Here is a 13,876-nt window from a genome sequence, read left to right on the forward strand (position 1 = left end):
TGCTCTGCGAGTGCTGATAGCAGCCATCCTTATTAACAGATCAAAAGAATAACAAAACAAAAATGAATCTTGTTTTTACTCCATACTAGTAGCAGAGTCCTCAATTGGATCTCACTGCTCCTACATAAATACAACTCTGTGTGCAGGCAAGACAAGACAGGCTTGCAGTCCTTTAGGGCATAAGAGGGGTTGGTAATTCTACCTCCATAAAAGACTAGGTGGGACTTAGGAAAGAAGTTCTGTCTGAGTGGTCAGTCTCAAACATTCGGTACGCTTTTATCCCAAGAGTTAGAAAGGTAAAACTTCCTCACTGGGTCAATTTTCCCATTTCCATTGACACTTCACTGTAACCACCTTCTGTGATCAGACTCCTCCATAGGCAGGAGTGATGAGTTCAAGCCAAGTCCTGATCATGCAAGTTGAGCACAGCTCCAAAAGATTCCCTCACATGCCAGATTTTCTGCCCACTTGGATCTTAAATCATTTGAACAATTGAGTATCTTGCAGTATGATTTTTGCTACCCTCTTCCTTTCTCTACTAACAGTGCTAACAGGACTGCTCATTCTTGAGATGCAAGAGGTTTTCTTATGTATTTTGGGCTTGGCTTAAATTTTTAAAGCACACATCCATGTTGTGAACAAATTATTGGAATGTGAAATAATTTTTCTTTATTAATATTGAATGATTGTAGTGCATAGTCTATACAGCAGTGCTAAGATGCTGTGTGGACTAAGGAATTTATAGCTTTAGAAGAATTAAAAATATTAAAATGTTTTGAAACACTGAATTACATCAATGTCACTTCTGTAATCTTGTTGGAAAACATGCCATTAAAAGCAAGAACAATTTGTGCTGTTTAAGTGATAGCAGAGCTGGTAAAAAACAACCAAAAAAACCCCTGAATTGAAAAGTATTTTTAAAATAATTATAAAAAAAGGAAGCAGAAAATTCATGGAAGTGTTTATGATTTAGTATAGGGGAAAATGTGACATAACTCCTCGATTATATATCAAGTCTTAAATTACATAGGTATGTATGGCTATGATATACTGGAAGTAAAACAAACAAAACCCCAAAACTATTGGTCCAAATACAGCCACACATCTTTGAGACAGAATTACTTGGTCTATCTGAAACAATATACTTCAGAATTCTATTTTTCTGTCCCCGTTCCAGAGAGGTTTTACACTAAGTTCACCTGTGATCATGAGGCTCTTCCCAAAGGTTTTAACAGCAAATGGGCTGGTTCAGCAGATTTTAAGTTTTTGAGACTGCTTTCTTCTCTTCTAGATAACAGAAAGCATTGTTCTTGTAAATCAACACTGAACTTCAACCAGTAATTACAGTTTCTTATGCAGACTAATCATGCTGATACGTTTGATCAGCTTCTATCACATTACAATGTTATTAAACATTTCATGGCTCATTCCTGCCAAGTTTACTGAACACTCACTTGTGACCAGCTCCAGACAGTGACACAGAATGGCAACAAGGTCTCCACCCTACAAACTTCACATCCCTGGAGCTCCTGGTGCTCTGCCAAGATGAAACCAGAGGAAACAAAGCTGCCACCCAAGTCAAGCAATTCTCACTTCTTTTCCATTACAAATTTAAACTCCCCCCTGCCACAGCTAAGGGAGGAACTAACACTACTAACACTCTGATTTTATCCAGCATCAAGAGAACTCAGAAGATGCTGAGAACCAACTCATGACATTATAGCCACTCAGTCAAAAGCTTTTTTACCCAGGACACTCATAAATAAGTTCAATCACCTAGAAAGGCCTGCCTGTATTCCATGGTGGCACTTTCTTGATCAGAGACTAGTAACTGGAGGAATAATTCATCAGAGTCAATGCACACCAGCATTTTTTTAATTAGCTACAAAAGGGAAACCAACACTTAAGAAATTAAAGCATTAGAAGAAAACATGACAAATTTTTATTTAATAATAATTTTTATAGCTCAAATTTAAAAATATTAAACCAGAAACAAGTCAAGATTCATGAAGAAAAATCTGGAACTATATACATGCATAATTAAGAATATCTTGATTCTCACCAGTATTTACTTAAGCTTTTTGTACAACTTTTTTCACACAGTCATATTTACAAGTATGTCTATTTAAAACATATGAACATACATCTCTTATAGCATTTACAAATCTTTTGAATATATTTTTTTTCTTAAAAACAAAAGAATATTTCCTTGATTTGACAGTTTTGGTTTCACCTTATGATATCAGATAGGTATTTATTCAGAGGGATGGAAACAGTTAGCATTATTCAAATAGCTAAATAATAGTCATCCTACTGATATTATCACATATGGCTTTAAATACCTCCCAAACTCAAAGGATCATCTCACAGGTGTAAACTACAGTCCATCTGTGGTGTGTTTCTAATTAAATCTGAGCCTTTGTTTGGGTGAGATCCACGACTCAGCTGACACTTTCTAAGCAGATACTCAGAGCTAAGAGGTCCTTTTAATTATGGAAAAAGCAACTTTGCTTCCAGACACGTCAAGAATATATGAAGCATGTATAAAATGGGATGTATGGGCTTTTCCAGACACTCTAGCTATCTCTATGAATGGTTTTTATCATGGGATACCACAGTTTTGAACAGACAATATTTGTGCAAATTTATGGGAATCAAGTGAGAGATCTTTAAGAAGGGAAGAATACTTTTTTCCTTACAAGCATTTTTTAGAAACAAAACAGTCTGAGAAGATTTTGCACATATTTCTTAATATGTCTAAGTTACTGACACAATCCAACCAGTTAGATCACTTCACAAATCAACTGAAGATCCATCAGCTTCCTTGCTTTTGGTTGGGACAAAAAAGCCCCACACCTCTGGCTTTGGCAAATCAACATCTCCTTTTGAGCACTGCTCTCTAGAGCTCCTGCACTGATTCCTCCACAGTTTGCTCCTCCACAGGCTGCACAGCTTCCTGAACATACACAATGAACTCTGAAGCCTCCCCACCCTGGGTGTAGACGGTGACAGTCTCGATGCCCTCCACCTCATCCGAGGACACCACCAGGTGATGCTGCTCCGACAGCTCCACCGACGCCTGCTGCAGCGTCTCCTGGATCATCAGCGTGTGGTTGGCCGACTGCTCCTCTTCTTTCACCTGAGGAGACATGGCAGAGCTTACAGAAAATCCACCTGCCCAACAAGGGATTGTGATGGTTAATGGAAATGCAGCAGGAGAATTAGCAATCACAGGGTTTTGAAAGAAAACGTCAGTTTTGCAGAAAATGTGAGCGCTCTTGATTAATGAGTGTGTAGCTAGGCAGAATACAGAAAGCACCAACACAGCATCTCAGTTCTGTGCACAGAGAGCTGCAAAGTTCCAGGAACACTGGTCTTTAGAGACAGCTTTAATCTCTCAGTAGTCACTCATTCAAAACTGTTTTTATTTAAATAAATCTGAACTCAATTCCTCCAGCAGCACTGAGTCGAGAACCCATCCAAAACCATGTGAGAAAACATCTACTGTAGCCACCTTTCTTTTTCTCCCTAGTCAATGGCTGCTCACAGAAGTGCAAATTTCACTGTAAACCTTAAGGGATTTTATTAGAAAAATGTGAAATATAAATATCACTGAAATAGGTTCCTAAGGCCTACTGTTTGTGAGGCAGCAATGTTTACATTATTGAAAGGAGACTGACAGAAACAAGTGAAAAGATTTTTTACTGAACCTTCTTGTCAAAATTTTAAAGAACAACACAGTCTGGTGTTGAATTCCAAATTCATACAGGTCCCTGTCAATTACATACTAAAATGCAAAACCAAATCTTAATCCTCTACTAGACCCATATAAAATTCCTATGCAAAGTACCCCAGACAAAGTATAAATAAATCAGAAAACTGTAAATCATGTGAAAGAAATGCATTCTCTCAAGTGATAAAATTAAAATCTACTTTTGAGAGAATGGAACAGCAATTTTTCAGTATGCAAGACATATGCAAAAGCATTTGTCAGGGGAAGGTGTCCCTACCCATGGCAGTAAAGTTGGAATGAGATGATCTTTAAGATCCTTTCCAATCCAAACCATTCTAGAAATCTATGGTTCTGTTTTCTGGAGCACAGTGTCATCCTGCAGCACTGAACTCTAAACTCTTAAAAGGAAGAGGTCAGACATGGTAGATTCTACAAAGTGTGGAATTTAAGTTACAGAAGTTAGAAAGGACTAATTTATTTTTTTTTTGTTAGAAACTGGCTCAAAAATAAACAGCAAATCAAATTCAAGTAAATGTAATTAAGACCATTAATGCTGTTTAAGAGGGGAGTGGGAACAGAAGGGAAGAACTACAGTAAAGATTCCAAGGACCTGTTTGGTCCCTTAGTGACCAGCAAGGAGAAAAACAGGCATATGTGTTTGTTTTCCTGATGCTTTTTTCTAGTTTAATTTTTTTCCCTAAGCAACCATTCTCTTTCTTATACAGTGACTTTGCTTCTGACTTTTCTATTTTGTGTTTAAAATATCTGTCAGAAGAAGATTTCAGAGATTCACAAGCCCCTTAGGACTTCACAGCACTCTGAACGTTCACTCAATTAATAAGGCTATAGAAAGCTTTTTCTTGAACAATAACAAGTATGTTCAGGTGTTAAATTATTCAGAGGGCCCCCAAGTCATTATGGCTGTAATATACTAATGAAATATATGTGGATTTTATCTGGTGAAAGATTTAACATCTAAAGGGAATCTGGCCATTGTCACTGACCTTAATTGCAACACCAATGCCCACTCTGGCTTTGTTGCACAGGATTCAGTTTACTGGGATAAAAAATACATTAATGGAATGAAATCCTTTTCACATTCCGTTTCTTTTATCAAACATATCTGAATGTTTTATTTGAAATATATTTTAAATAGGTCCTCCTGAAAATCAAGCTCAACACCCTACACAAGTAGATGATGACGGATGTTTTTCTTGACACAGCAGAATTTGCAACCAGACTAAGAAAGAACAATTTATGTTGTCTCAAAATGCAGGTATCATAGAATCAATGAGTCATAGACTCATAGAATGGTTTGGATTGACAGGGAGGTTGGAGAGGATCCAGTTCCAACCCCTCTGTCAGAGGCCTAGGAAAAATCCAGCCAGGATTTTTCCCAGGTTGCTATCAGTTCTGATTCTTTCCCCAGGAGAAAGGCTTCAGAGAATTCAATAACATAGAGGACATGTTGTTTTTCACAGAGCATGTTTCCTAAGGGGTGTTGCTCCTCTGCCCAATGAATTGTCTCTAATTTGTTTTGCACGATGTATATTATTTAAACCCATGATTTCCTTGAATAAAATTGTTTTTTCCTGCTCCTGCAAGAGAGCTGCCATGTTACTGTCTCTTTCATTGCTCTGGAACCACATACAGTAATATCCACCAGGCCCATCCAGCCTGGTCTCAAACACTCCCAGGGACGGGGCACCCACAGCATCTCTGGGCAATCTGTTCCCATGGCTCACTACCCTCTGAGTAAAGAATTTCTTCCTAACATCTTTGAGTTCATAAACAATCCCCCTTGTCCTTTCCTTACCTGTCAAAAATCACTGTCTCTCTTTTTATAAGTCCCTTTCACCAACACACCCCTCCCTAATGGAAGCTTGAGCCTCTCTTTGAAAAGCAAGGAGCTAAATCATGAAAAAAAACCCAAAACCACAGCATTGTAAAATTGTGTCTCTTGCTGCTCCTAATGCACCCTTTTTCTTTTTTAATTATTAAAGAAACCCTAAATCCTACTGAAAGCACCAGAACTTCAGTGAATTCATACACCAAACTCCCTTTTCATAACTGTCCTCTCCTCTTTCCTGAGGTACTTGCTCCACTGTCAGCTCCTCTGGAAGTTAAGGACACACACAAGATCTGCTAATGAATATTGCAACAGGCCATGAAAAGTCTAATCACCATTGAATTCAGATAGGAAGTTGCAGTTAAAAATGGTAGGTAATTAGAATCTCACAGCTTGTTATGAATCAGCTCACAATTACAACCCTTGATGCTAGAGATGCTCAAACAAACACAGAAATAGGGGTGTCTAAAATGTGGCCCTGTAATTATGCAATATACACTAATCCCTCTTGTTTTAGTGCACTAGACATAACCCTTGACAACATGCCTCAGGCCAGAAAAATTGCACTACATTTGCTAAGAGCTGCAAGAATGCACAACAAAGCACGAGATGGATCTCACTGTTGTCACTCTAAATCAAAAGCCATAAATAATTTCAAATATAGTTTTGTGAATGTACATAAATAATGAAGAGAGGAAAATAAATAAAGCATAGTTGACACAAAAATGAAATGAAAGCAGAATCTCATTCAATTCAATTGAAGCAATCTAATACTTACTCAGTTTTATATCCTTTTGAAATGAAAATGGCCAATAAAGAAAGTTAATTTAAACTCCCTACCTGACTTTATCGATGTGGGTTTATTACCCTTGTCATGCAGGGTAAAGAAAACTAATGCCTTTATTTTCTGGTGTTTCTAGCTTCCAGTATCTTTTTTTGGACAGCTATCTGTAATCCTTTTAGTTTGACAAATCACCACATTATTTGGGATATTTACATTTCAAATCAGTTCAATGTTTACATGCTTCTGCTTGGTTTCCATTAGATTGTTCCACAGGGAATAATCTCAAAATGTTAATTTACATCCCTCAAATTGATGAAACAGTGGGACAGCTGCCATCTGAATGAACGAAGTCACCACACTCAATTCTCTGTATTGGCTTGTGAAATCTTTTGAAGAGCAGCATCCAAGACCTCTTTTCTGTTTGAGAGTCAGCTGAAAAGCAGCTGTCTGCTTATCCTTCATTAAAGAATGACAGCAAGGAGCTGAAGCCACACACAGCTGGCACATTAAATCAAGTCAGTACCTGCATAAATATTCTTTATTAACTAAATCTGTCTCTCACAAAAGCCAATGGGACTTTCACCTCCATGTTTTCATAAGAAGCTCAACACTCTGAATTCCAAATGTTCTTAAATTACATATCCACAGACCATCCAAATACATGAAGTGTTCATTGCAAATGGGTCTCTCTTAGAGGAATCTCTTCCTCTCAAAACAAGAAAGTTTTTTAAAATTTTAAATAAATGAATTCAAGCCATTAAGGAAAATATACTTCTTACCTTTCCTGTAAAGGAGTACAAAAATATATTACAGTAAGATGCTAAAGCCTTTTCCTTACTCTAGAGCTCATTTTGTGAAATACTGTGTAATATCTTCAATTTTATTTGAAGTCAGCAGGAGTTGCAGGTTCATTGTGTTTAAAACAGTTTTGTTGGGCCTGTCCCCAAATCCTCAGTGGAATCTCTTGCTTGATTTCAGATTGAATGCTGCTTTTCAGTTTACCATGAAGCAGAAAAGTTAATCACAGAGATCTTTCAGATTTTTAAAACCTTACAACTAGGCTGCAGATGCTCCTATTTATATCATAAAACATCAGTAAGAAAATATACAAAATATCTGCAGAAAGGATTAAAATGAAAGCACTTTAGATCACAGAGAGCACCTGGATAATGTGATGTGTCAGCTTACATTGGTGCCTACAAGTTTTGTTCAGTATCATTTGAATAATTTCAACACTTTCTCAGTTCTGGTTTACATACAGTTACATTGTGTGAAAAATACACACAGAAAACACTGTAATTTGATCATTTGAATCTGTATAATGAGCTACAAAACAAAGACAATCTGGTGCACAATGGTTTTGGAATAATAAAAGGATTGAGGATGAAAGAGTTGCTTTGCATAAAATAAAAACAGCAAGAAGACAAACAAATCTTCATGCTGTTGATGCATATTTTTAAAAAGTTTTAGCAATTGGCTGATTGAATATATCCTGACAGAAGGACTGTGGCTGGGCACGGCACTCATCTGGCAAAATGCTGGATCACCCCACCTCCTTTTGAGGCAGAATGGCAACACTGCCATCATTTGAGGACCTCTAACAGGACAGTGATCTTGACTGAGATTTTATCTGTATGTTACAGAAACGAGAAGAACTCCTCAAAGGCTGAGGAAACAGGGCCTCAGCCCCATCTGCCCCATTTAAAACTTTCCATTGTTGTTACTGTCACAGGAAGCATCAGATTGCTGTGTTCTACAGCAACTACAAAACTGACAAGCAACATGTATCTAACTCCATATACTGGCAAATTTTCTAGATTACCACTGGCACCCATCATCAGGTCAGGACCAATTTAAGCCCCACTGAAACACAAGGTGTGCTGCTGAAGTACAGTGTTCAGTAGCCTCTGATGTGACAGCCATGCTAATAATAGGTATTTATTTTTGAAGATGTGCTACACTATAAAATTCTTTTCTGTGATCTGCTTTGAGCTGATGTATAATCTTTGCTCTGCCTTCCTGCTGCTGTCGCTTTGAAGAAAGTGACTTATCATAGTAGGTTTTTACTGGAGCCTGAAGAGATTACAGAATAAAAGGATGAAAGGAACTAAAGTAAAGGGTGAAACACATGGAAATCCAACTTTTTCTGGTTATCTTCTGATAAAGATCGGTTTAGTTATTGCAATAGCTGATATACTTATTCTCCAGAACACATTATGTCTAGGTTAAAAATAGGTTACCATCCTTTTCATGAATAGATTTAACCTTCCACTTCACTCTACAGAAGTAACAAAAACATCAGTCCTGTCTCATCTTTCTGAGTGGAAGGACAAGAGAGAATTCAGCAGCCAACTACTGCTCTTTATGGTTAACATCTATGTAGTGCTTTGGATCAGGACCTGGATTGTATCAGCTCTGCTACATAAAAAGAGTAGTTCATGCCCCAAAGGCCTTATAATTTCACTGCAATTTCAGCATAAAACAAGAGAAAGTAAGCAGACATAGAAAAGGGGAGGTGAGAGAGTAAAACATAAATGAGACAGTGGTAGTTCAGTGTAACAGGCATTAGTGTCAATGTACAACAGTCTATTCAGAGGTAATTGCTGTCATCATAGTTTTGACAAGTAATTGAGAGAAGACCATGAGGTACAAATTGCTCCTCATTAAAAATCCACACAACTAAGCACAATATGGAAGAAGGCATTAGAAACTTGTTTGAACAAGTAATAAGCAACTAAATCTTCAGGCACTGAGCAAAGGTAGGAGACAAAATCTTTACAGGTAATGAGAAATGGGACAGTTGGAAAGGAGTAAAAAAAACAGGAGAGGAAAACAAGATTGTGTTTGATGTGGCAAAAAAGGGAACATCAAATGAATAGAGTAAGAGAGGTGATGACAAGAAGAGGAGAGAAAGTAATCTGAGGTTTTTCTGAAAGCATACAAAAGGGATAAAACATACACTGTGAATGTCAGAAAAAAGATTATCAGAGTTAACTGTAGCATAAAATAATGATGGCTTGGGCAACCACTGTAGCTAAAAGGCTGAAATGAGAAACCATGTAGGAGTCATCATTCAGAACAAATTGGCACCATTTAGGTATTCTCCTGCAGGCAAGGCCCAAGAATGATCCTGAGAAGGAAATCACCTCTCCGACTTGAAAAATAGGAAAGACATCCCACAGAGTTGAGAAATAAAGTGGACTTCTGATAAACAACCATGCAGAAAGGCTGATATAATCACCTCAGTGATTAATAATAATGACTAGAGATTAACACAAACTTCTCAGCCATCTTCAGAGTGAGCTAAAAGTGATGGTTCTAGAGCATACAAACCCAGTGCAGTATCATAGGCCTAAAACTGGCAAATTACCAGCAAATTTGTACATCACCATTTAAATGAAAAAAACCCCCTGCAAAACAGACAACACGGTTGGTTACTATAGTGCATAACAACGTAAACCTTTGGTTTGCAACCCAAAATTCTACTGCTCTGTAGTAGTAATTTGATGCAAAAAAAGAATCTTATTTGGACAGAGAACCTTACATGCTTTCTACTCTGAACCAAAGAGATCTGATAGAAGAAATAAACTGCATTTATGAAAAAATAAATGAATTAAATTAGGTAGTATCTTGCTGCCATTAAGCATTCCTGTTAACAAGCAATGGAAATGGAAGAGCAACAACTAGAAGAGAAAATAGAGCTGATGGACACAGACCAAGAAGAGGAAACACATCTGATGTTCTGGTCAATGCAGTGAGGGATTCAGGAACTAAGCTTTCAAGGATGTTCTTTGTGTATTGAGAAACCAAGAATATGCACTTTGAATATTGTTTCCTTGGAGAGTTACTTATAGCACTACATACTGAAAAAATCTCCTCTGCAAAAAATAACATATAAGGGGCGTTCATTTCTGAGGGTAATGTTTCCTCACAAGAAACTCAGTATTTAAATAAAACAAATGTTTAACCTGGAAGAAACTTTTTATGGAGTAATTAATATCCTTGTTTGACGTACACTCTAACTGAAAGAAACAACTAAACATCAAGGCAGTTTGTAGTGAAACACAATCTCTGTTCTAGTTAACATACAGATTTTGTGTGAAAAACAAGTCTTTGAACACAGCCCTGCAGAGACTGTAAATCAGGGCTGTGTGTGATATTGGCCTGACTGCTTATGTTTGGCATGTGAGCCAGGAAAACAGTACACCCCTATAAATAATGGATTGAACAGTTTCTTCTAGCAAAATAAACAAAAAATAAATGACTCAATCTCCACCCTAAGGCACAAGGGCAAAAGTACATCTGTAATAAGAGAGGGAACTGAAAGGAGAGCAGAAAGTGTCTTGTTCTACCCTTCCAGTGCTCACCCTCCCATGTGCTGTTCCCACAAACTCCTTTCTCCCCATTCTCTTGCCTTTATTTACCATCCACTACAAAGAGCATTTCCTGTCTTTCCTAAGCATTTATTAGACTCTTTTCTACTTGTTCTTCAAACTTAGCAATCTTTCCTCTCTCTTTTTTCCCACCTTGCTACTTTTTCCATCTTTAAGCAGAGCAGAACAACTCAAATGTCATGCTATGAAGAAATATCTTCATTAGCTGTTTTACAAAGAGATCCAGAGTGGATGCCTAGTAACTGAACAAGGATGGACTTCTCCTGCCTTGCTGAGATCAAAGCTTCAAAGGGGATTTTTGCCAGTCTCAAAACATATTGGTAAAACTTCACATTAATAACTTCTTTTTCTCAGGCATTTCGTGAGAAATATATATTACACTCCTAGCAGCTGCATATTTTAAGAGCTCACACAACTGGATTTATCCCAAATTAGAAAAAAATTAACTTTGGTAACAGACCAGTATACTGACTCACAGACAAGATTAAGATAATATCATTTCAGCCTCCAGACACAATCTTCTCAAAGAAAGGTCTCATCCACATGACACTAACAGAGCCAAACAATCATTCCTATTTACCAAGCAGAATCCAAGCTAAACAGGGATAACTTTGCATTTTTGGGCTTGAAAATCATAAGCTGAATCCCAATTCTGGGTGGAATTGGTTACTGTTATGTTGTCAAAGCCTTTTATTTAATGTAATCATTAATATAAACAAGAAATATGAAGGTTCCTATGTCAGAACTGATTTTTTTCCCTCAACCTGCATTTCAGGAGCTGTGAAGAGACACTCTGATCTTGATTACACCTCCATTATAATGTGTACTTATAATTTAGTATACCTGCAGTAAGACCACAAGCAGAACAGTAATTTAATAGAAGAATCCCTCAAACATGTTATGGATATGTCCTGTGACCTAGTAGAAAAAATTTTTCAAATTACACCAGTTAGAACTAATTAATACACCAGGCATCTTCCAAGATGCTGAAAAGGACTTAGGGATAAATACAGAATTTGTTTCTGGAGGCAAAATTCTCGCACTAACCTGAAGCTGTACGAGCACAGCACACTGAAGGTATGTGAGGACACAGGTTAGGTAAGTGCTAAAGCAGCATTACTGATAGGTACAGCTGGATTTATAAAAGATTCTAAGGATCAAGTGTAAACGGGACTTTTATGAGTGACAAGTAAGGACAAGAAAGCTGTGGGAGAAAGAAATTTCCAGGGAGGAAAGAGGAGACAAAAATAAGAACACTGCAGTATAATGTTTACAGCAAAAAAAATAATTTAAAAACATTCTAGTAATTTAGAATTAGAAGAAATTTCTTGGTGCAGATAGAGAAATATGAAGGAAGCTTGAAAGGGCTAGCTACAAATGAGGTATGAAAGTAAGAACTGATACAGGAAATGGTAACATATGCCCTTAGAGAAAAAGAAAACAACAAACAGCATAAAAATCTGGACAACTACAATAAATACTGCTAAGGAAAAAAAAATTGACCCAAGCTGCTAAGCAAGGACTCAGGGAGGCCATTAAAGAACAGGAGTGGAAATTCAGTGACAGATGATGTCGATATATTGCTGACACCCTGAATGAATTCTTTGTCTCACAATCCATAAGAGAAGCTGAAGGTCACAGAAGAAAGTGTGGAATGCATTTTCAGTAGGAAAGTGAAATATGAACACATCTAAAGGTCACTTCAAGGTTAACAATTAGGAACCTATTATAATTAAAACCAAGTCATAGGTACAAATGAGGGATACCCCACAGAAAGCAACTCAGTATTGGAGAAAAAACCTGACAGTTTTTATTAGGAGAGGACTAAAGTCAAGTTAATAAAATCTAAAGACTTCTTTCCCTCAGATTAAAACTGGGTGTGCCTGTAACTCTAGAGCAATATTCTGGTGGGAAGACAAGAGCTGGAAAATAATTACAGCTGTGTAAGAGACCAGACTATGATAAAAACCTATTTCTTTAGAAAAATAAAAGAAAAAAGAGAAAAATGAAAAAAATTAAAATGGTAAGAGATTCTAAAGGGAGGGGGAAAGGGGGCATAAAAAGAAAAGCAGCAGAGATTCTGTGCTCTGAGAATTCAGTATTTCATTTGATACAGGAGTGGTGCTTGTAAAAGTTTGATATCAGACCAGTGAGAGTCATGGATACATACTGGCAAAAAGAAGTGATTAAGGCTTAGCAGTCTGCAAACTCAAAAGGCTAGAAATACAGATTGAAAAATAAAGAAGAAAATTAATTTAGAATATGACTATTTTCTTAGAAAAAATTAATAGTAAATTCAGAGAGTCCAAAAAGGAAGTCAATATATTTTATGATGACTCAGATATTGATCAGAGTTAACCTGTATATTTAAAGTTTAACACTCAGATATCAAAACACTCTCTAGGGAGCTCTACTTCAGCAGCCATTTTCTCCTATACCTTTAGTACAACAGCCTCAAAAGATGAATTTCTTTAGGGAAGAACTAATTTCAGTAATATTGACAAACACCAATTGCTAATACTGCATACAATCCCTAAAGAGGTCATCTCTACAGCACAGCATTCATGTTGGCAGTGGATATACTGTAAAAGTTGTTTTGAAACTTGCACATAACTGGATTGCACTGTCTCTTCAATGACTGAATTTAGCTTTCAAATATGGGTATGTTATTCTACAAAAAGCCCTAAACTCTTACATAGTTTCTAGTCAAAATACCTGCTAAGTATTGCAAAAGACCACTTTAAATTCTGCCTTGTCTTTGTGACATTTGTGCAGCAAGATTAGGAATTATCCAAGTACTTCACAGACCATGAACTTCACACTTGTATGGAGCTCTCATGAACTCAATGTTCAAAACACTACAAAATATGCTGAACTCAAAAGTTAGTTTTACCTCTCAGAATAATCAATTCTGATTAATTTAAATAAAAAGAGTTACTTAAACTCTTTTGGAAGTTAAAACTTTTTATGTACTTTCCTTCCCTCACTTGTGAACCACTGAGTGCAGAGACCCCAGGCAATCAGTGGGAAAAGGGATAAGCTGAAAGAGAAGGAACAAGCAGAGTTTAAAGAGAGGAGAATGAAAAATGGCAGCAACAAAGTTAGCAGACACCTGT

The 13,876-nt window shown here is 37.0% G+C and overlaps 1 protein-coding gene across 1 annotated transcript in view; it reads right to left on the minus strand.

Moving 5' to 3' along the window:
- Positions 1–1,919: 1,919 nt before the first annotated feature.
- Positions 1,920–13,876, minus strand: part of LOC117003831 (zinc finger protein ZFAT-like) — a 79,041-nt gene continuing 67,084 nt past the window's right edge. The window contains exon 16 of the mRNA XM_033074154.1: positions 1,920–3,139. Coding sequence (XP_032930045.1) covers positions 2,900–3,139 — 240 coding nt within the window. The 3' untranslated portion in view covers positions 1,920–2,899. The remainder of the gene's footprint in view (positions 3,140–13,876) is intronic.

Source organism: Catharus ustulatus, chromosome 1 (genome assembly GCF_009819885.2).
Source record: "Catharus ustulatus isolate bCatUst1 chromosome 1, bCatUst1.pri.v2, whole genome shotgun sequence".
Taxonomy (NCBI): Eukaryota; Metazoa; Chordata; class Aves; order Passeriformes; family Turdidae; genus Catharus; species Catharus ustulatus.